The following is a 23100-nucleotide window of genomic DNA, read 5'->3' as shown; positions in this document are numbered from 1 at the left end:
ACAAGAATCTCAGTATTCTAATCCTTAGGAACACTGGGCCTTACAAGGGATGTGCCCTGAATTCTGATATTCTAGAACCTTTGGATTCTGAAACCCTATAACCTTGGAATCCTAGAACCTTAGAATCTAGATCCATAAGACAGAGTGAAATTCTAAACCTATAGAACTTGAGAATTCTAGAATCTGAGAACCTTAGAAACATAGGATTTAAGAATTCTGGGTTGTAGGGTTCAGCTAAAAGAACTATAGAATTTTAGGTTTTTACATCTTAGAACTACCAAATTGTAGATTCTGAAAATATTAGAGCTTTAGAACCATGAAGTTTGAGAATAACAGAAGCCTGGAAGCATCAAATTTGAGCCTTAGAAGTGTAGATCATGGAACCATGAAATCTTAGAATTCTAGAAATCTGAAACTCTGGAATGTTGAATGATCAAATTCTAGAATACCAGAAGTCAAGATTGGTAAAAATTTAGAACTATCCAATTCTAAAATTTATTGGAACAATCAAATTCTAGAATATTCGATATCTAGGGCTAAAGAACAATAGCAACATTAAGTTCTAGAATCTTGGATGGACAGAATCCTAAAACCTTGGAATCAATCAGCTTCTGTTGAACTAAAAATCCAGAACTGTAGAACTCAGGTTACTGAGTATAGTTGTATAATTCTAGAGTATAAATATATAAACCATAAAACCTTGGACATCAGGGAGTCTTAGCAGTCTGGAATCATTGAACCATAGAATCAGAGATGTATGTAGAGTTCTAGAAACTTGGACATTGAACTCTGAAGTCTTGGAAATCTAAAAGTATAGAACCTTAGAAAAATGGGGTTATGTCAAGTTCTAGAATCTCTGGTATACCTTATAATAATTACTCAAGAACAATGGTTCTTAACCTGGGGCCATTTTGCCCCCCAGGAATGTTGGGAATCAGTTTATTTGTCATATGGGGATGGTGCAACTGTTATCTAGTTATCTAGTGGGTAGAGATCAGGGATGCTGACCTAAACATTCTATGATGTACAGAACAGCACACTACAACAAGGAATTAGCCAGCCTAAAATATTCATAGTGCCAAAGGTTGAGAAACCCGGCCCATGAGTGTTCAAAGCCTAGAATTATAGAATGTTAGATCCTGTTACATTCTAGAATTTTAGAAGTCTAGAGTAATGGATATTTACATTCTCTAAATGAACTTCAGACACTTAAGAGTCATAGGACTTTAGAGCCACAGACATTCACCTGGCCTTCCTATTTAATCTAGTCTCTCCACAGTTGGGGAAACTGGCTCAAAAGGTGACAGCCATGGAAGGGTCAGCCAGGTTTCCTGCCCCAGCAAGAGTAAACTCTTTATATATTATATATATATATATTTTTTTTTTTTTAATTTTTTTTTTTTTTTTTTTTTTTTGTATTTTTCTGAAGTTGGAAATGGGGAGGCAGTCAGACAGACTCCTGCATGCACCCAACCGGGATCCACCCGGCACACCCACCAGGGGGCGATGCTCTGCCCATCTGGGGCATCGCTCTGTTGCAACCAGAGCCATTCTAGCGTCTGAGGCAGAGGCCACAGAGCCATCCTCAGCGCCCAGGCCAACTTTGCTCCAATGGAGCCTTGGCTGCGGGAGGGGATGAGAGAGACAGAAAGAAAGGAGAGAGGGAGGGGTGGAGAAGCAGATGGGCGCTTCTCCTGTGTGCCCTGGCCGGGAATCGAACCTGGGACTCTCACACGCCAGGCCAACGCTCTACCACTGAGTCAACTGGCCAAGGCCAAGAGTAAACTCTTTTGAGTCTGCTCAAGATTCTACCCTTACAAGTGACTTCCCCCGCCCTCCTGTCTCTTTGTTCCCTGTCTTTCTCCCAGACTGCAAGTTTAACTGCCACAAACGCTGTGCCACCCGTGTCCCTAATGACTGTTTGGGAGAGGCACTTATCAATGGAGGTAAGAGGCTGCGGGCTGGGCTGGAAGGAGCTGGGGGACAGGCTGGGTGGAGGCCACTCTGATGCTCTGTCCCCCTCAGATGTGCCGATGGAGGAGGCCACCGATTTCAGTGAGGCTGACAAGAACGCCCTCATGGATGAGTCAGACGACTCCGGTATCATCCCAGGATCCCACTCAGAAAATGTCCTCCATGCCAGTGAGGAGGAGGAAGTTGAGGGAGGCAAGGCCCAGAGGTACCCAGGGCACCCTCTTGGGTGTCCTTTGCCATCTCTACAATGGGTCAATATCACCCTCTACTTGAAAATGTCCCAGGTTCCTGAGGCAAATCTTAAGCACCCACTTTATTTTCAACTTAACCTTTTTTCTGGTGGGTCCTTCCAGAAATAATCTTTATTGTAAACTGACAGTACAGCGTAGGAACATGGACTCTGGAGCCAGACTGCTGTGTGATCTTAGGCAAGAGGTTAACCTCTCTGAGCCTCCATTTCCTCATCAGAGAGGTTGAGTCACTTGCCCAGTGTCACATGCCTGGCTGCACAATCACTGGGTTCGATAGGACTTAGCACTTATTAGAGGCCCACTGTGTATAAGCATGGTGCTAAGCTTCTTAGAAAAGTTTTCACTCCTCACAGCAGCCCCTTTGAGTGGAGAAACTGTGGCAAGAAGAGTTTGGGTAACTTGCTAGGCAGCCTGACTTTGAAACCCAGCCTTTTGAGAGACCCTTTTTTATTATGGGAAATCTGAAAAACGGGGAGTGGGGTGAAATATGCCCCCCAAAACAACTCCCAGGCTATCCAGAGATGCCCTCTTTGGCCCCAGCACTATGGTTATTTTCTTTTTTTGACACCTTAGTTGTTCATTGATTGCTTTCTCATATGTGTCTTGACTGTGGGCCTTCGGCAGACCGAGTGACCCCTTGCTTAAGCCAGCGACCTTGGGTCCAAGCTGGTGAGCTTTGCTCAAAGCAGATGAACCTGCACTCAAGGCGGCAACCTCGGGGTCTCGAACCTGGGTCCTCCACATCCCAGTCCATCGCTCTATCCACTGTGCCACCTCCTGGTCAGGCACTATGGTCATTTTCTGCTTGTAGTAACCTCTTGTCCCTTCTTCTACCTTTCTCAGCTCCCTAGGATATATCCCTCTCATGAGAGTGGTGCAGTCAGTGCGACACACGACACGGAAATCCAGCAACACACTGCACGAAGGTTGGGTGGTTCATTACAGCAACAAGGACACGCTGGTGAGTGGGCAGGGTGGGGCCAGATGGGGCGGGGCCAGAGTGAGGGGCGGGGCAGGATCCGTTTGAGATGGTAGGGCTGGGTAGGGTAAGTGGGGTTATGCTAAGGCCAGCTGAAATTAGAGGTGTGGTGAGGGCGGGGCTAAGGATGAGTTCAGGGATGGGCGGGGCTAGAGTTAGGGGCGGGATTTGTAGGAACCCAAGCAGCACAGCAGTTAGTTGAACTTGACTAATCAACGACCTCTCAACAGAGGAAGCGGCACTATTGGCGCCTGGATTGCAAGTGCATCACACTCTTCCAAAACAACACAACCAACAGATACTACAAGGTGGGTCTTCGGCTCCCAGTTCCCTCAGACTGTCCCTTGTTACCCACCACCTTCTTAATTCCTCTCTCAGTTGCTCCAGCCAGAAGCCCATGAATCATACCCTCTCCCCACCCACTGCTTGCCCGCTTACAGCCCATCAGCTAGTGTCACCCTGCCCGTGTGTTTGATCCCAGTCCCATCACTTTCCAGCTGAGGGACCCAGGGTGACTTAGCTCACCTGTCTGCTCTCACCTGTAAAAAGCCTCAAAGAATGTCACCTCAGGGCTGTGGCCATAATTCAGAGATAATCTACAGGAAGCAATGAGCTTAAGGACAGGCATGTGTTAAGCTCCTATTAGTTATAAACTTGTTTTTATTATTATTTTATAATTAACTTATTAAATTATGTATTTGTGTTCATCACCATCTCCCATGTCAGCACTGCGTTCCAGCCGGACTCCCACCTGCATGGTTGTAGCTGGCTTCTCTCTGGCCCCTTGCCTCTGCCCTTCACCTTGCAGTCTTTTCCCACATAGCAGCCAGAGGAGTCGATTAAAACTGTCAGAACCCTCTGCGGGCTCCCACTGCCCTTAGAATGAAACCCGCACGCCTGCTGTTGCCTGATCCGGAGCACCTTCCTTACGCTTCTCATGGCTGCTCCGTTCTCATCCTCTCCACTTAGTTCAAGCCATGCTATCTAAAATGCTGTCTTCGCTGTAAAATGTCACCTCCCCATCACCTCTCTGCTCCTTATTTTATTGGCTGCATACGTCTGTCTCACTTTCATCACTGTTTCATTCTTTCCTTCTTCCCTCCTTTGTTTCTTTTTCAGTACTTTTCAAAGCAGACTCTTCTCCCTCTGCATAGAACCTGCACTTTCTCTCCCACCCAGGCCTCCCCAACCTCCTTCCTGGTCTCCTGTCTTAGTCCCATTCTCTCCCATTTACTCTTTTTTTTTTGTATTTTTCTGAAGCTGGAAACGGGGAGAGACTCCCGCATGCGCCCGACCGGGATCCACCCGGCACACCCACCAGGGGCTATGCTCTGCCCACCAGGAGGCGATGCTCTGCCCCTCTGGGGCGTCGCTCTGCCGCGACCAGAGCCACTCTAGTGCCTGGGGCAGAGGCCAAGGAGCCATCCCCAGCGCCCGGGCCATCTTTGCTCCAATGGAGCCTTGGCTGTGGGAGGGGAAGAGAGAGACAGAGAGGAAGGAGGGGGGGGGTGGAGAAGCAAATGGGCGCTTCTCCTATGTGCCCTGGCCGGGAATCGAACCCGAGTCCCCCAGCAGGCCAGGCTGACGCTCTACCGCTGAGCCAACCAGCCAGGGCTCCCATTTACTCTTGACACACAACCAGAGAGACTAGTCCCTCCCTTGCTCTAAACCCTTCCATGGCTCCCCAGGACCCTGGAGACAGAGTCTACTCCTCCCTGTGGCCCATGAGGCCCTGTGTGGCCTGGCCTTCACCTCATTTCCTTCATTTATTCATCAGACATGGCATACCTACTGTGTGCCAGGCACCACCCATGTGATGGGGATACAACAAGCCTCTCCTACCTTATGCCTTTGCACGTGCTGTTTCTGATCTCTGCTTCAATGTATGTTCACCAGGAGGCATTTCCTGACAATTCCATGCAAACCACTTCATCACTGACACTGGATTCTGTGTGCTGTTCTGAGTAAGGGGGGATTCTGGGGTCTACCCGGTGTCCTCACATAGGATGGCTCTGTGTCCTTCCAGGAAATTCCACTGTCAGAAATCCTCACCGTGGAGCCTGCCCAGAACTTCAGCCTTGTGCCACCAGGCACCAACCCACACTGCTTTGAGATTGTCACTGCCAATGCTACCTACTTCGTGGGCGAGACGCCTGGCGGGGCCCCAGGAGGGCCCAGTGGACAAGGGGCTGAGGCTGCCCGGGGCTGGGAAACAGCCATCCGCCAGGCCCTGATGCCCGTCATCCTCCAGGATGCACCCAGTGCCCCAGGCCACGTACCCCAAAGTAAGTTTCCCTCCTGGATTCCTGAGAAGATAGGATTGGGAGGGCTTGTGTGGGGTCCTGTGGAAGACAAGGAATGGCACAGTGGCAAATGTGGTCCAAATCTTCACTAGGCCCTAGACTTTTTTTTTCTTTTACAGAGACAGAGAGAGAGTCAGAGAGAGGGACTGACAGACAGGAATGGAGAGATGAGAAGCATCAATCATTAGTTTTTTGTTGCGTGTTGCAATACCTTAGTTGTCCATTGATTGCTTTCTCATATGTGCCTTGACCGCGGGCCTTCAGCAGACCAACTAACCCCTTGCTCAAGCCAGCGACCTTGGGTCCAAGCTGATGAGCTTCTGCTCAAACCAGATGAGCCTGCGCTCAAGCTGGCGACCTCGGGGTCTCAAACCTGGGTCCTCTGCGTCCCAGTCCGACGCTCTATCCACTGCACCACCGCCTGGTCAGGCACTAGGCCCTAGACTTGATGTGCAACCTTGGGCATATTGCTTTTGCTTTCTGGATTTTATCTGGCTGGTAACTTCTCCAAATTATGAGTTTAGATGTTCTTTTTTTTTTTTTAATTTAAATTAAAAACCATTATTTTGAAATGGGGGGGAGAGAGAGATGAGAAGTATCAACTTGTAGTTGCATCACTTTAGTTGTTCATTGATTGCTTTCTCACATGTGCCTTGACTAGGGTCTCAAGCTGAGCCAGTGACCCCTTGCTCAAACCAGCGACCTTGGGATCATCTGTGCTCAAGCTAGTGAGCCTACGCTCAAGCCATATGAGCCTGTGCTTAAGCTGGTGACATCGGGGTATCAAACCTAGGACCTCAGCATCCCAGGTTGACTGTCCAGTCTGCGCCACCACCAGTCAGGCTTGAGTTTAGGTTTTTTAAAATTCATCCATTTACTGAATGCCTCCTCTGTGCCTGGCCTAGGCTGGATAGTCATGGGGACACAGCTATAACCAAGACAGCCCAGGACCTGCCCTCATGGGGCTCACAATCCAGTGGGGGAAATGGAGCTGTCTTTACACATGATGCCTCATAGTGAGCAGCAGTTCTGGGACATGGGAACTAAAGGGCTGGAGAAGGCCAGAGGAGGTGCCTTATCCAGACAGCATACCCAGGAGGGCTTCCTGGAGGAGGCAACATTTACACTGAGACCTGGAAGCTGAGGTTGGGAGAGGTAGGGGAAAGCAAATGGGAAATGATATCACACAGAGGCAAAGGATGATCAGAGAGTACCAGGTTCCCAGCCTTCTGAAGCTTATAATCCAGTGTGGGCGACAGACATTAATCAGATCATCCAGTACGATGACAGCTGAGATGTCGAACATGTGCTAGAGTAATCTGACATGGCCCTGGGAGTGACATTGGGCTGAGGCTGAAAGACAAGGAGGATTTTTAAATTAAGTCCAGAACAAGGGAAAGAGAATGTTCCTGGCAGAGGAAACAGCAAGCACAAAGGCCTGGGAGCAGGCGAGAACTTGCTATGTCTGAGTCCCAGCAAGGAGGATCATGTGTTAGGGACACGTGACAGCACAGTAGAGCTTCAAGTCAAAGAGGTAGGTGAGGGACCAGTTCCTGACTGATAGGCCATGAAAGGGGCTTTGTCCTCCTGAGGGCACTGGGGAGCTATGGCAGGTTCTGAGCAGGGCGTGGACAGGGTTAGGTTTGTGCTTCAGCGAGATCCCTATGGCTTCCCTATGGAGGGTGAATAGGGGCGAGCAGGACTGAGGCAGGGAGATAAGGGAAGAGGCTGAGGGCTAATGCCCGGTGTAGAGAGGGGAAGAGACACTTAAATGACAGAAGGATCAGGACTTTGGAAATACCTGGTTCTGGGTAGGTTGGCTGTAGAAGTGGGGCAAGTTCAGGGGAAGATGCTGGAGTCAGTTTGGACTTTCCCCCTGAGCCTCAGTTTCCTCCTCTGTAAAATGGGACCGGCACGCCTTGCTTGGCACTGAGATCACAGGATGGAATGCTCAGTGAAATTATTTGTGACATCACTCCTCAAGCCCTTCAGCACATTTCACTTACTCCCCTCTCTGGCCCTGAGAGGGAGGTTCTTATATTATTCCTGTTCTCTAGATGAGGAAACTGAGGTTCACAGTGGACAAGTCAGTAGCCTGAAGTTGCGCCTTGGACACCTGGATTTGAACCTGGGTGGTCTGGCTCCAGAGGCTGCCTCTGGAGTTATGGATGAAAGTAATCCTGAGCCTGGGGTCCCTCACCTCCGCCTCTCCCCTCTCCCCAGGACAAGCTTCTCTGAGCATCTCCTTGTCTAACAGTCAGATCCAAGAGAATGTGGTGAGACCCCTGCTCACACCCCCTAGCCCCAAGGATGTCCTCTCTTCCCATACTCTCCCAGCTCTCCCGCCCTCCCCAGTTTCCTTGATCCCCCCCAGCTCCATCTGCAGCCCTGACCCTCCCGGTCCCCACCCTGCAGGACATCGCCACTGTCTACCAGATCTTCCCGGATGAGGTGCTGGGCTCAGGGCAGTTCGGAGTGGTCTATGGCGGTAAGGACACTTTCAAGCTAACCCAGGGGGATCCTGGGGGTTTCTGGGCTCCAGACCTTTTTTTCCAACTGGCCACATGTCACCAGCTGTTCTGGTTGATTAGAAAACTAGATCCTGAAGCAGACGGTTGCAGGGTTTCCTTTTCTCACTGGGAAGAGCCAATGGACTTTCTCCTGGTATGAATAGGAAGAACAAGTCTGTACTCTGGCTGGCCACAGAGCTAGGGCCTAGATTCTGATTGGTTGTTAGTCTAGTTTCCCATGTAGTAGAATCCCTCCTTGGAGCTCTGTCTTTACCTTCCTTCATTTCACTTTTATTCCCAGGGACCCCTGCCCCTTGTGTCTCTCCTGGGGGCCCCTGAGAGTCACGCTGATGGCCATCCATCCACCTTTGCCCGATGCTCTGTGGGTGGGGGGATGAAGTCTTTCCTGCCAGAACTGGAAGGTCCTGTTCCCCTCACCCCCACCTCCTCTACCCCCTGCGCAGGAAAGCACCGGAAGACAGGCCGGGATGTGGCAGTAAAGGTCATCGACAAACTGCGTTTCCCTACCAAGCAGGAGAGCCAGCTCCGGAATGAGGTGGCCATTCTGCAGGTGACCACTGGGGACTTATCCAACTCTTCCCCCACCCAGGAAGGGCCTTTCCTTCTTATCTTAATTTCTTTTTTCAGAGCCCAACTGATCCAGTCTGGGGGTAGTCAGGGAAGGCTTCTTGGAGGAGGGAATATGCATGTTGAAGTTGAAGGGGTGGAGAAGGTATTCTGAGCAGAGGGACCAGCCTGTGCAAAGGTCTGGAGGTGAGAGGGAACATGACGTCTTCTAGGAACTTGAAGGAGTTTAAGTTTATTAGGTGGTTTCTGTGGTGGGAGGTGAGGCCAGGGAGGACGTTGGGGTCACATACTGTGGACTTTCTCCTGAGAGTACTGAGGAGCCATGGAAGGATTTTCATCAAGGAAGGGAGGGAGTTGTATATATTTTATTTTTGGAAGGAGAGAGATTATAGACAGAGAAAGAGAGAAAAAGAAAGTGGAGGGGGGGCAGGAAGCATCAACTTGTAGTAGTTGCTTCTCTTATGTGCCTTGACCGGCCAAGCCCGGGGTTTCAAACTGGCAACCCCAGCATTCCAGGTTGATGCTTTATCCACTGCGCCGCCACAGGCCAGGCCAGGTGTGTACTTTAGAAAGATCCCTTGGACTGCCATTGGCGGGTGAGTGTAAAGGGTTGGGACTGGAGCCCAAGGAGGTGGCCGGGTGGGGACCTGGGTGGGAGAGATGGGGTCAGGCCAGGCCTGGGCTGAGGGAAGTGGGAGGAGGCAGATTTAAAAGACAGATATACGAAGATTCTTCCCATTTCTCCACACTTCACCTCCCTCCCACAACCCTGGGCCTGCACCAGAATTTCATAATGTAAAGAGATGCAGGGGATGCCTGACCTGTGGTGGCGCAGTGGATAAAGTGTTGATCTGGAAATGCTGAGATCGCCGGTTCGAAACCCTGGGCTTGCCTGGTCAAGGCACATATGGGAGTTGATGCTTCCAGCTCCTCCCCCGTCTTTCTCTTCTCTCCTCTCTCTCTCTCTCTCTCTCTCTCTCTCAAATGAATAAATAAAATAAAATTAAAAAAAAGAAAAAGAGGTGCAGGGGCAGTTCAGTCTGGGTCTACAGGTACCTCCTCCCCCATGGTACCCCAGGGAGTGAGCTGCTCCTTCAGGGACATCCCTTCTCCTGTTTGTCATCCCCCTGTCGTCCCCACAGGATTTCCCTGTGAGGTCCCAAGTTCATGGATGACCTGGGCCCTGACCCCCACCCCGCCCCCCCACCCGATTCCAGAGTCTGCGGCACCCGGGGATCGTGAATCTGGAGTGCATGTTCGAGACACCCGAGAAGGTGTTTGTAGTGATGGAGAAGCTGCATGGGGACATGTTGGAGATGATCCTCTCCAGTGAGAAGGGCCGTCTGCCTGAGCGCCTCACCAAATTCCTCATCACCCAGGTGCGCCACCTGCCCCCTGCTATTCTTCCTGCCATCCCCGCCCCCCAACCCTGTGGCAGATGTCCCTTTGGAGAGGCCCTACGTTGCCAAAATTCAATCAGACACTGTGTGGGAGGTCACAATAGTGGGTAATAGAAAACAATAATAGGCTAATAATAAAAAATATAACAGAATAATAATTTAAAAATAATAGAGTAATAGGACAGATAATAGAGTAATAGCAATAGAAAAATAATGGGATAAGTAGAAACTAACAGATTAATAATAATAATACTTATTATTACAGTCATGTGCGACATAAAGACGTTTCAGTCAGCGATGCATTACCCATGTGTTTATACATTGCTAGTTGTATAAAGGTATATAACACATACAATTATCTACAGTATATAAGACAATACTGATAGTGAGTGACTATGTTACTGGTTCATGTGTTTACTGTACTACACTTTTTCTCATCAGTTTAGAGTGTACTCGATCTTATGAAATAATAGAGTTCTGTGAAATAGTATGCCGTAGCAACACCCTCGGATGTCTCATGTTTGCGATGTCTTTTCAGCACCTCAGTTTCTCTTGTGTTTGATGTAATCTCATGTTGTTTATGTTGTTTTGTACAGTAACCTGCTTGTAGCCTAAGAGCAATAGGCTATATAACATACACCTAGATGTGTAGTAGTCTGTACCATCCACATTTATGTAAGTGCACTCTGTGATGTTGGCACAATGATGAAATCACCTAATGAAACATTTCTCAAAAATGCATCCCTGTCGTTAAGTGGAGCATGACTGTTCTCTATTTCAGTAGGGAGTTAGCAACAGAACTGCCTCTTTTTCTGAGTGTGTAGGTTGTTTTTACTTTCCTACTATTACAAACAGTAATCTGTGAACATCCATCTACAAACATTAGGGGTTCTGTTGGGAGAATTTCTTCTTTCTTCCTTCCCTCCCTCCTTCCCTCCCTTCCTCCCTCCCTCCCTTCCTTCCTTCCTTTCTTTTTTTCTTTCTTTTTTTTTTTGAGAGAGAAAAATGAGAAACATCAACTTATAGTTGGGGCACCTTAGTTGTTCATTGATTGCTTTCTCGATTCTTTGCCCACTGTGCCACCACAGGCCCATTGATTGCTTTCTCATATGTGCCTTGACCAGGGGGCTCCGGCTGAGCCAGTGACCCCTTGCCCGAGTCAGCGACCTTTGGGCTCAAGCCAGCAACCATAGGATCATGTTGATGATCCCATGCTCAAGCCGGTGACCCCACACTCAACCCAGCGACCTTGGGGTTTCAAAACTGGGACCTTAGTGTCCCATGTTGATGCTCTATCCACTTGTGCCACCACCGGTCAGGCAAGAATTTCACTAGAACACATTCAAATAGTAGACTCCTGAATGCAAGGAAATGTGCTTTAAATTTCCTTAAACATGTCCCATTAGTCTCTAAAATTCCTTTCAATTTTTGCTCTGACCAACAGAGTTTGAGGGTGCCCATTTTCTCACTCCTTGCTAACTCTGGATGAAATAAACACCAGTTTTATAGATGGGGAAATAGTACTTTATGTGGCTTCATTTCACAGTTTATAAATTATGGATGAGCTTGACCATATTTTCACATTTACTGGCCTGTGCTTTATGTGCCCTTTTTAATTGGATTATTCTTATTGAATTGTAAGCACTCTTTGTATATGAGGGAATTTGGATCCTTATCACTGTGTTCAATTCTTTTATCCCAGATTTTTTATCCTCTTCATTTCATTCATAGCTTTTATTTGCCATAGACAGTATAACTTTTACAGTGTAAAGGTTGCCTTTTGTGGTTTCCGCATTTCATGGCCTTCCCATCTTGCTGTTCACTCACCTGATTCTGAGACATGTTCTGTTGATTGCAAAGTTCCCTGTGCTATATGCTTCTTTATCCAGGCCAGCACCTCCACTCTCCCAAGTGGTGTGGCTTTGTCAGATTTGCTTGTAGGTGGGGACAGAAACCCACCGAGGCAGGCTATCCAGACTTCAAATCAGGAGGGGAGACTGCTTTCCTTCAGCAACTGAGGCCTTTTCTCTTTTTTTTTCTGGTCATCCCTCTCTTCCCCTCTTTTTGTGGTCTTCTCTCTTTTTTTCTTTCTCTTTCTCTGCAGATTTCTGCTTTCTGCCTCTTGCCTGCCCTACCCCAAGCCCTGGGCTCAGCCCTTCACTTATGTAGGCCTCACAGCCACCCTTCAAGGTAGGTATTACTATAACCCCCATCTCACAGGTGAGGTGACCGAGGTGGAGGGAGGTTCTTGGGTCTCGCCCAAGGTCACACAGCTAGGGAATGGTCTGGTGAGATTTGAACCTGGATCTGGCTAGCTTTCAGTCTGCTCTCATTAATCACCACATTTACTAGGGGTGAGGAAATCACCAGACAGGAAATTGGGAGATGTACAACTACATGGTGAAATCTCCATCTTCCTGTCTGTAGAATGTGGAGGTTGGAGCCCAGCAGTGGTTTTCAAATAGCTTCTCTGTCCTGGAAAGCCATCCAGTGAAAACAATAAGAGGACAAATAATTACATCTTAAGATAGAAATTACAACTTCATGTTTACATCTTCTTACTTCCAGTGTATTTGGTATTTTGTTTGAGTTTCAGAGAATCAAGGAAAATCGTGGTTTCTACAGATAAGTGCTTACTGATAAATGGTATCAGCGTTTGTGTTGTGGTTTTTTTTTTAAATCCGCTCACCTGCCAAGACAGAATACTCTTGAGTTAACAGATAACTGCTGGAGAGGCTTTCTTTGAGACACAGAAATATGTTCACCGACAGGCCATCACAAAATTAATAACCAATAACAACAATTATAATAGCTAATATATAGTGCTTGCTCTGTGCCAGATGCTGTCCTAAGCACTTTATATGCATCTAGTAGTTTAAGCTTCACAGTAACTCATAAGGATGGGTACTGTCATCACCCCCATTTGATAGATGGGAAAATGGAGACCCAGAGAGGTAAAGTGACTTGCTCAAGGCCACAAGCTAATAAGTGTAGAGCCAGATTTTCCACCCAGGTAGACTGGCTATAGAATACCCCCTGCCTCTTATGGGTATTGCATTTGCTATATAATACATGTCATATTGGTATTGTTTTGTGTTTTTTAATGCACGAAATTTTATTTTTTATTTTTTAATTCAGTGAGGGGGGGCAGAGAGGCAGACTCCTGCTTGCACCCCTATGGGGATATACCCAGCAAGCCCACTAGAGGGTGGTGCTCAGCATATCTGGGGCAGTGCTCCATTGTTCAGCAACCAAGTTCTTTTTAGTGCCTGAGGCAAAGCCATGGAGCCATCCTCAGTGCCCAAGGCCAACTCACTCCCAATTGAGCCATGGCTGCAGGAGGGGAAGAGAGAAAGAGAGAAGTGAGAGAGGGAGGGGAGGAGAAGGTGTGCCCTGTGTGCCCTGACCGGGAATCAAACTTGGCACATCCACACGCTGGGCTGATGCTCTACAACTGAGCCAACAGGTCAGGGCTGCTAATTCTTTTTTTATTTTTTTTTAAGATTTTATTCATTTTAGAGAGGGGAGAAAGAGAGAGAAAGAGCGAGAGAGAGGGAGAGAGAGAGAGAGAAGTGGAGGAGGAGCAGGAAGTACCAACTCCCATATGTACCTTGACCAGGCAAGCCCAGGGTTTCAAACCAGTGACCTCAGCATTGCAGGTCAATTCATCCACTGTGACACCACAGGCCAGGCTGAAAAATTAGAAAAAAAAATCAAGTCACACAATAGTACCTCCTTGAAAGCAACTGCTGTATTAATAGCATTTGTGTGTGTGTGTGTGTATGTGTGTGACAGAGACAGAGAGAAGGGACAGACAGATAGGAATGGAGAGAGTTGAGAAGCATCAATTCTTTGTTGCAGCTCCTTAGTTGTTCATTGACTGCTTTCTCATATGTGCCTTGACCCGGGGGCTACAGCAGAGCAAGTGACTCCTTGCTCAAGCCAGTGACCATGGGCTTCAAGCCAGGGAGCATGGGGTAATGTCTGTGATCTCACGCTCAAGCCAGCAACCCTGCACTCAAGCTGGTGAGCCCGCGCTCAAGCCAGTGACCTCAGGATTTTGACCCTGAGTCCTCTGCATCCCAGTCAGACACTCTATCCACACCACTGCCTGGTCAGGCAGCATTATTATTATTTTTTTATTTTTATTTTTTTTGCAAGAGCTTAGCACTTGCCAGAGACCCTCAGGATCTTCCCAAACCCCCTGCTTCAGTTCAGCCTATCTAGAATCATGTGTTCGACTCTTATCTCAGGCATAAGTGGTTCTGGGCTTCTGAGATTTTTCTTTGGTGCTCCAGTGACGCCATTGGTCCCAGTGGGATCTTTAGGGGTGCAGAGAGGAGCATGGCTGGGATTTGGAGGACGGGGTGCTGAAGGCAGAGTCTGGAGCAGGTGCCTTTCCACCTCTCTGACTGAGTTCATCTCCTTTCCTCAGATCCTGGTGGCTTTGAGACACCTTCACTTCAAGAACATTGTCCACTGTGACTTGAAACCAGAAAATGTGTTGCTGGCATCAGCCGACCCATTTCCCCAGGTCAGTTATGTCTCCTCCTGAGTGTGGGAAGTCCAGCCAACACTGGTGGCAGGTGGGGATGTCTTGTATTAACTTAGATAACAATGGCTAAAATAGAGGCTTGTTTCACACTCATGGAGGGCCCAGCCTAAGCATTCCGGGGCTGCAAAAGTAAGTTCCCTGGTGTTGAGGACCATGGCTTCTGCTGTCTTATTATTCTGGCTTCTCCTTGGCATTGCCTGGTCTTCATGGTCCATGATGGCAGCGCACTGTATGAAAAGATAGTAGGAGAAGGGATGAGGAAAGAAACAGGTAGAGAAAATAGACATATCCCTTTCCTCTCTAAAGCAGTACTTGAAAATTGCACACTTTTCCTCACATCCCATTGGCTAGAATTTGATCACTTGATCATGGCTGGATGCAAGGGAGACTGGGAAATATAGTCTATGCTGGTTGACCTTGTGGCCCATTCAGTTTAGGATTTTTATTATTATTATTTTGAAATTGGTTTCCAAATATTTTGTTTTTGTTGTATTCTGTTTTAAAAATCTTTATTTAATTGAGGTATAATTAACATACATTATGTTAGTTTCAGATGCACAACATAATGATTCAATATTTTTATATATTGTGAAATGTTCACCACAAGTCTAAGTTAACATCAGTCACCAGACATAGTTATAGAATTTGTTTTCTTGTGATGAGAACTTTTAAGGTCTACTCTCTTAGCAACTTTCAAATATGCAATCCAGTATTATTAATTATTGTCACCATGTCTTATAGCTGGAAGTTTCTACCTTTTGACTCCCTTCACTCAGGGTGTTTATTATTAAGAGGAGAAAGAGAACAAATATTGGGGGGTGACTGGTGATTTCTTCCGTGAGTCTCTTTAACAGTTTTGATGACCTTCTGACTAGGTGACGAGCGCCCCCTTGGGGGCAGAGCCACACTGGGCAAGGGTGACAGTTATAGCAGCTACTATGTTTAAGGGCCTGTATACAGCTTCTCATTTAGCCCTTCTACATCGTTGTGAAGTTTTTGCTTTATTATCTATGTTTTTACAATCATTTAGTTTGTTTCATTTCAAAAGCCAGAGTTTCGTTTTAGTCAACTAAAACTCACTGTGTGCCTGCTGTGTGCCAGGTTCCATGTTGGGGTGGTAGGGTCTGCAGGAAAAAAGACATCCCCGTCTCTGTGCCCAAAAAACATTCATCTATAGCCACGGTTTTCCTCTGAGGACGATTTTTCCCTCCAGGAGATATTTGACCATCTTCGGGACGTGTTTGGTTGCACAAACACTGGAGAGGAGGGTTGTTCTTGGCAACTAGGGGTGCTGCTAGCCATCCGCAGTGCACAGGACAGCCCAGTAACAAGGGTGATCTTACCCTACCTGTCAGCTTGAGAAAGCCTGGTTTTCAATAATAGTATCTACTAGAACTATAATATGAACTCTACATTTCTAGTAGCCACATTAAGAAAAGTAAGAAGTAAAAAGTAAGAAGTAAAAAGAAATTGGCAAAATAAATTATAATAATATACTTTATCCTACTGTATTCAATCATTATCATTTTAACATGTAATCAAACAAAAATATTAATGAAATATTCTTTCTTTTTGTACTAAGTGTTCAAAATCTGGCGTGTATTTTACATTTGTAGCACATTGAAAAAAATTTTTTTATTGATTGACCAATTTTATTTATTTATTTATTTATTTATTTATTTATTTTTTACAGAGACAGAGAGTGAGTCAGAGAGAGGGATAGATAGGGACAGACAGACAGGAACGGAGAAAGATGAGAAGCATCAATCATCAGTTTTTAGTTGCGATACCTTAGTTGTTCATTGATTGCTTTCTAATATATGCCTTGACCGTGGGACTACAGCAGACCGAGTAACCCCTTGCTCAAGCCAGTGACCTTGGGTCCAAGGTGGTGAGCTTTGCTCAAACCAGATGAGCCTGCGCTCAAGCTGGCGACCTCGGGGTCTCGAACCTGGGTCCTCCGCATCCCAGTCTGACGCTCTATCCACTGTGCCACTGCCTGGTCAGACTGATTGACCAATTTTAGAGAGAAGGAAAGGGAGAGAGAGAGGGCGTGAACAAGAAATTTATCAATTTGTTGTTCCACTTATTTATATATTCACAGGTTGGTTCTTCTTGTATGTGCCCTGAGCGGGGATGGAACCCACAACCTTGGCATCTCAGGATGACACTCTAACCAAGTGAACTACCCGGCCAGGGCCTTACATTTATAGCACATCTTAATTTAAGATTTTATTACTTATTGGTTTTAGAGAGAGGAAAGAGAGAGAAAGGCAGAGAGAAAGGTGTAGAAAGCATTAACTCATAGTTGCTTCTCATATGTGCTTTGATAGGGCAAACCCAGAGTTTTGAACCAGCAACCTGAGCATTCTAGGTCGATGCTTTATCCACTGTGTCACCACAGGTTTGGCACATACTTTAATTTAGATATTAAGTTGTCATCAAAAATACTTGATTTGTATTTAGATCTCATAAAATTAACAGAAATATGTTTGGAATACTCAAGTTGTTAAAAACGTGGGGTTTTTTTTTTTGGTTACAAATGTATTTAAAAGTTTTCAGTACCTATATTGAGGTTCAGTTTTTAAACTAAAATTAAATAAAAGTTAAAAATCAATTCTTTACTTGCACTTGCCACATTTCAAGTGCTCAGCAGCCACATATGACTAGGGGGGAAGAGCAAATGTTGACCAAATTGTCACAAAAATGTAATTTTATCTGTGATCAGTTCTGTATCATGGTTCCATGAACTCAGGTAACCAGAAGATGTGTAGCCCAGTTGCAGGGTCAGAGAAGACCTCTCTGAAGAAAGTAGGAGTTAGTTTTTTAGGGGGACAAGAGTTCCAGGCAGAAGCAATGGCCTGTTCAAAGGTCCTATGGTGCAAAGATCTGTATTTTTGTTTTTTTAACAGCTTTATTGAGATATAATTCATATACTTACAACCCACCCATTTAAAATATGCAATTCAGTGACTTTTAGTGTATTTAGAGTTGTACAGCCATCACCACAATTTTAGAACATTTTCATCAGTGAATTTGCCTATTCTGGACATTTCATATAAATGAAATATACAATGCTATATAATATGTGGTCCTTTGTGACTGGTTTTTTTCACTTAGTTAAGGTTTTCAAGGTTATTTATTTTTATGGCTGAATAATAATATTCCATTGTAAAATCTGTAGAAAAGGATGAATCTTATTTTTTTTTAAATTTTTTATTTATTTATTTATTCATTTTAGGGGGGAGAGAGAGAAAGAGAGAGAGAGAGAGAGAGAGAGAGAGAGAGAGAAGGGGGAGGAGCAGGAAGCATCAACTCCCATATGTGCCTTGACCAGGCAAGCCAGGGTTTTTGAACCGGCAACCTCAGTGTTTCCAGGTTGACGCTTTATCCACTGCGCCACCACAGGTCAGGCAAGGATGAATCTTAGAAAAGGACAGGATCGCTAAGGTCTGTCTTAAAGGAAAAGGATCTTAGGAAAGATCCTTTGGTATGGCTGTCATGTTGTGATTCAGGTCAGGGTTAGGGTGTGGCTACTTTTGAAGGCAACAGAGGCTTGGGGCCTCAAGGATTTTGGACTTTATCTGAAGAGCAATAGTAAGCCAGGGAACGATTTTAGGCAGGGGAGGGCCAGTCCATGAATAGAGGTGGCCACACAGATATGGTGCTGCTAAGGACTGATAGGCAGCAGCACAGGACCATGAATCCAGGTCTTACTGGCTCAAAGCCTGTCCATGACCTTACATTCCCTCTACCAACCAGGCACACACCTGTACTGCCTGGATACCATGGCCGGCAGTTCACTTGTCCAGTCCCATTTAATCCCCAGGGAAGTTGGAGAGGAAGCTGCTATTAACATCCCATACAGTCAACAAAACAGGTTGGGAGAGCTTAGGTCTGTCTGCTGAGATCACTAAGGCTAACTATCAGGTGCTGCTTCTAACACTCACTTGACATGTCCACTCTCTCAATCCATACAGCCACCCTTTCAGGTAGGGACTGTTAGCATCTCCACAGTGCACTAGAGGAAACAGGCACGTGAAGATTAAATAAGACCCGTTCCACCTAGAGTAGCCGGTAACATTTATTGAGCGCTCAGTGCATGCAGGGCATTTGTTGTCCTGTGAGTTTTAGACGAATTAACTCATGTAATCCTCATGACCATGCTTGAGGTAGGCATTGATATGACCCTCCTCCTCATGCAGATGAGGAAAGTGAGGCAGAGAAAGTGGGAGCCACTTGCCCTGGGTCAGTTGGCTAGTGAGCAGAGGAGCCTGAATCCAAACTAGTACGGTGATGGGGGGACACTGGGTGGGGGATTCAGCCTCAAAACCCTTTCCGACCCTGTACCCCTCACCTTGGCAGGTGAAGCTGTGTGACTTTGGCTTCGCACGCATTATTGGTGAGAAGTCATTCCGACGCTCAGTGGTGGGCACGCCCGCCTACCTGGCGCCTGAGGTGCTGCTCAACCAGGGCTACAACCGCTCGCTGGATATGTGGTCAGTGGGCGTGATCATGTATGTCAGCCTTAGTGGAACGTTCCCCTTCAATGAGGATGAGGACATCAACGACCAGATCCAGAATGCAGCCTTCATGTACCCGGCTTGTCCCTGGAGCCGCATCTCGGCAGGAGGTGTGCAGAGGCGAGGGGCGGGGCCTGTTGTGGGCCAGGCAGAAGAGGGGGCGGGGCCACGGGAGGGGTGGGCCCTGAAACAGGCTGGTGCCATGGGGTGGAGTCTAGCTACTACCTATGGGACGGGGCCTTGGGGAAGGTAGATCCATTAAACTGTGAGGTCCCTAAACCTGGAACTTTGGGGCAGGGACTCAGGGGCTTGTAAGGAACCAGGGCCCCAGACTCAGGCCCAGACAAGGTTATGTGGGTTGGAAACGGAGCACCCAGAAGCGCTAAGACAGATTCTTGGTTGGCACCTTGGGTGCTAAACTAGGCATGGACTGTCTAGGACCAGACCAGAAGAGGTACTGGACCTGAGAAAGCCGAAGGATGGGGGTGCTAGGAGAAGAAGCAGGTCCTCCCAAGGTGTTTGCTAGGGCCTGTAGTCTTTGGGGTTGTGACCCTGAAAGGATTAGTTAGGCCTGCAAAAGTGGGGGGGGGGGCAGGGAACAGGATTGAGGAACAACATCATTTGGCTAATTTGCTGGGTGCTGGGGTGGACTAGGGATTGGGGCCTAGGGGTGGGTACAGGAGGGTCTGGTTTAGGGGCGTGGCTAGAGGCGCGGCAGGGCCATGGAGGGTTTCTGAAGCAATCCAGGAAAAGCACCACCAGCCCAGAGACCAAATTCACTCCTGGAGCCTGGGAACCAGTTGAGGTGGAGAGAATCGTGGGTTGCAAAGAGAGGGGAATCAGGACCAAGGTGGACCTTAGGATGTCTGCATATATGTGCTTTAGTGTCATGGCCAAGTGGTGGCACTGGGCCTTGTGATTTGGGCTGCTGCTTTGGGGAATTGCCTGGGAAAATTAAGTCCTGGGGCCTGCAACTTTGGGGCAGAACCAGATGTGGGGATAGGCCAAGGATGGGGCTAAGAGAGGAAGCCCTAAATAAGTTAGAACAAGGGGCAAGTCCTGTAGCCAGGAGCTCAGAACAGAAGGAGTATGGGAGGAAGGTTGAGAAGATGATAAATTATTCATAACAATTTATTCAACAAGGACATTTTCAGTACCTACTATGTGCCTGATTTGGACTGTCCTAGATTCTAGGAATACTGAGATGAGTTGGAGAGAAGGGATCATATAGAGAAAAGGTTGTTGAGTGGTCTGAACAGTGGGAGAGGTAAGGGCCCTGGTGGGTGTGACCTCAGGGAGCTGGCAGAGGGAGGGAGTGACATGGAGGTTGCTCAGTACAGAAAGAGTTGGTGGTGGGCCTAAGAGAGGTAAGCAATAAGTGATGAGAATGAAAATTGACTTGATCCTGGAGGTCCTCAGGGTTGTCTCTCTGGACCTGCTCAGAAGTCACCCAGTAAGTGTGTCCAGTGTGCGTGAGTGAATTTGAGTGTGGGTCAATGTGTGTAAGGGAGCCTGTGGGCATTGACCAGAGCAGAGCACCATATAGACAAGGCTTACAATCAGAGGGGTTCACACAGTGAGGCCTTTGTCCATCAAGGCTTGTGATCAAGGGGAGAGTCTCGAACAAGTGCTGGCTTGTTGTGAATGCCAGTCCTCACTAATTATATTTTTCATAAAGAACAGGCCTTGGTCTGTGGGCATTCTGCAGGAAATCTGTGGCTAATTCTATTAACATTGTTTATTTTCATTTTCTTGTTGTGGATATGTCAATCTGCATTTGCGGGGTGATATGAAGTTTCCATTTTGTGTAAATTTATTTTCATCTTAAAAAGTGAAGTGATTTACAAAATTGTATCTATTTTTACTTAGGTTAAATATTCACATGGTTCAAAAATTTAAATATACAGAAGGGTCTACAGTGAAAAATTCCCTCACTCTTATGTCTGCCATTCTCCCCAAAGGCAATAGCTATGACAACTCTTTTATACAGGATGGGACAAAGGTCGGTTTACAGTAGTTTGCATGGAAAACAATACAATTATTAATAAATAATACAGGAATAAATGTATTCACAACTGTAAATAGACTTTTGCCCCACCCTCTATATATGTGAGCAAAGATGTGGATGTATATTCTTTTATTTCCTCTTTTTACACAGATAGTAGCATACTGTATATGCTGTTTTCAACTTGCATTATCCATACTGCACATTATATCTTGGAGAAAAATATTAAGTGAAGAATAGTACAGATGTACCTATATCTACCTGGGTATGACAAAACTTATGAAAGTGACATAGGAGTAGAGAACATAAGGTAGAGACTTGAAGAGATGGAGGAGTTAATATGTGTGCCACATGCATATGGGAGAAATAAATTTGTGATTTAATGAAGAAATGGGTAGGTGAGTGATTGGGTAAGTGAGGCTTCCAGGCCACCTGGGCCAGTGCGAAAGGAAGGCCTGGATGAGCAGCAGGTAGGCCAGGGTGGCCTGTGGGCCCTCACCCGCAGGGATTGAGCTGTCTCTCCCCTTCTCACTCAGCCATAGATCTCATCAACAACCTGCTGCAGGTGAAGATGCGCAAGCGCTACAGCGTGGATAAATCTCTCAGCCATCCGTGGTTACAGGTGATGCAGGGGGCGGGGCTAGGATTAGATCTTTTATTGGCCGCACAAATAGTGAAGGATGTGGTATTTCCGTGGATATAAAATTTGACTGAGCCTCCCATTGGCTGGGTTGTAGAAGGGGTGGGGCTCCATCTCTATTGGCTGGGCAGGTTGTGAAGGGTGTGGCTTCACTGTTGATACCCGGCGCTGGATGGCTATTGGCTTTTCTCCGTGGCGCACCCAACTAACCCCTGTTTTCCCGGGCCTAGGAGTACCAGACGTGGCTGGACCTCCGAGAGCTGGAGAGGAAGATGGGCGAGCGGTACATCACTCATGAAAGTGACGATGCACGCTGGGAGCAGTTCGTGGCAGAGCACCCGCTTCCCGGGCCGGGGCTGCCGGCCGACATGGAAATGGGTGGGGTCCTCCAACCGCAAGACCACGAGATGCAGGGGCTAGCCCAGCGCATCAGCGTCCTATGAGGCCCCGTGCCCTCTCCCTGGATGTCCTGTGATGTTGTCCTCCCGCCCTCGGAGAGCAGCCCTCCGCACCATCCCAGAAATGAACTATGCTACAAGAGACGGCTTCCTGCCTACACTGGATGGGATACTCCCAGGGGGGAGGAGCATGGCCATGGCGGCAATGTGGAGAGTTATTTCCAAAGTTAATTCCCCAACAATTAAAACGGACTCATCTCTGGCCCCATGGCCACCGTCTTTGGCCACACCTCTTGTACCGTCAGCCTGTTGTTCACCTGGAAGGAGGGAGGACTACCTAAAAAGGAGGCAGGAAGGAGGGGAGTGGGAGAGGAGATTTGGAAGGAGGACTAATGGTTGGATAATACAGAGAGGAAGGATTGCCAGGAGGGAAGACCAGAAGCAAGGCAGGTATGGAGGTGGCAAGGAGAGGGAAGAGTTAACAGATGAAGATTTAGAAATGGAGGAGAGATGGAAGGAATATAACAGGAGGGGGAGGACAGATGAAGGATTTAGAGAAAAGCAAGTCAACTCATGACTTGTTTGATGCATTTTATGCTTGGTGTTATTACTAATCACAACTAATAACAATTAATAACATCAATGCAGTTAGTAGAGGTCTGTTTCATAGAATAAACCAGATATACAATATTATTTTTAATTGATGTGATGACTTCTACACTCCGACTGCTCATTCACTGGTTCATCCATTTATCACTGATGGGTGATGCTAGAGACATGGTGGTGACCAAGACACCCAGGCCCTGCCCCTAGGGGGCTCACCATCCAGTGGAGAGACAGATCTGTACCTGGACAGTGGTGACCCAGAGTGGGCAGGGCTGGGCAGCCTACCGCAACCCTTTGGGTCAGGGAGCACTAGTCTTCTGAGCTGACTTCTAGACCCTGAAGCTTAGGGAACATCTCCACCTTTGACC

The 23100-nt window shown here is 47.1% G+C and overlaps 1 protein-coding gene across 4 annotated transcripts in view; it reads left to right on the top strand.

The window, feature by feature from the left end:
- Positions 1 to 22800, top strand: part of PRKD2 (protein kinase D2) — a 36019-nt gene extending 13219 nt beyond the window's left edge. For all 4 annotated transcript variants that reach the window (XM_066373820.1, XM_066373822.1, XM_066373821.1 and 1 more), the window contains 13 exons: positions 1869 to 1946; positions 2026 to 2179; positions 3069 to 3186; positions 3435 to 3512; positions 5231 to 5489; positions 7731 to 7783; positions 7923 to 7995; positions 8482 to 8588; positions 9823 to 9984; positions 14441 to 14539; positions 18926 to 19193; positions 21625 to 21710; positions 21959 to 22800. In XM_066373820.1, coding sequence (XP_066229917.1) covers positions 1869 to 1946; positions 2026 to 2179; positions 3069 to 3186; positions 3435 to 3512; positions 5231 to 5489; positions 7731 to 7783; positions 7923 to 7995; positions 8482 to 8588; positions 9823 to 9984; positions 14441 to 14539; positions 18926 to 19193; positions 21625 to 21710; positions 21959 to 22171 — 1748 coding nt within the window. In that variant the 3' untranslated portion in view covers positions 22172 to 22800. The remainder of the gene's footprint in view (positions 1 to 1868; positions 1947 to 2025; positions 2180 to 3068; positions 3187 to 3434; positions 3513 to 5230; positions 5490 to 7730; positions 7784 to 7922; positions 7996 to 8481; positions 8589 to 9822; positions 9985 to 14440; positions 14540 to 18925; positions 19194 to 21624; positions 21711 to 21958) is intronic.
- Positions 22801 to 23100: the final 300 nt, after the last annotated feature.

Source organism: Saccopteryx leptura, chromosome 3, assembly GCF_036850995.1.
Source record: "Saccopteryx leptura isolate mSacLep1 chromosome 3, mSacLep1_pri_phased_curated, whole genome shotgun sequence".
Lineage (NCBI taxonomy): Eukaryota > Metazoa > Chordata > Mammalia > Chiroptera > Emballonuridae > Saccopteryx > Saccopteryx leptura.
The sequence above is the reverse complement of the archived record's forward strand: the minus strand, read 5'-3'. Positions and strand labels throughout refer to the sequence as shown.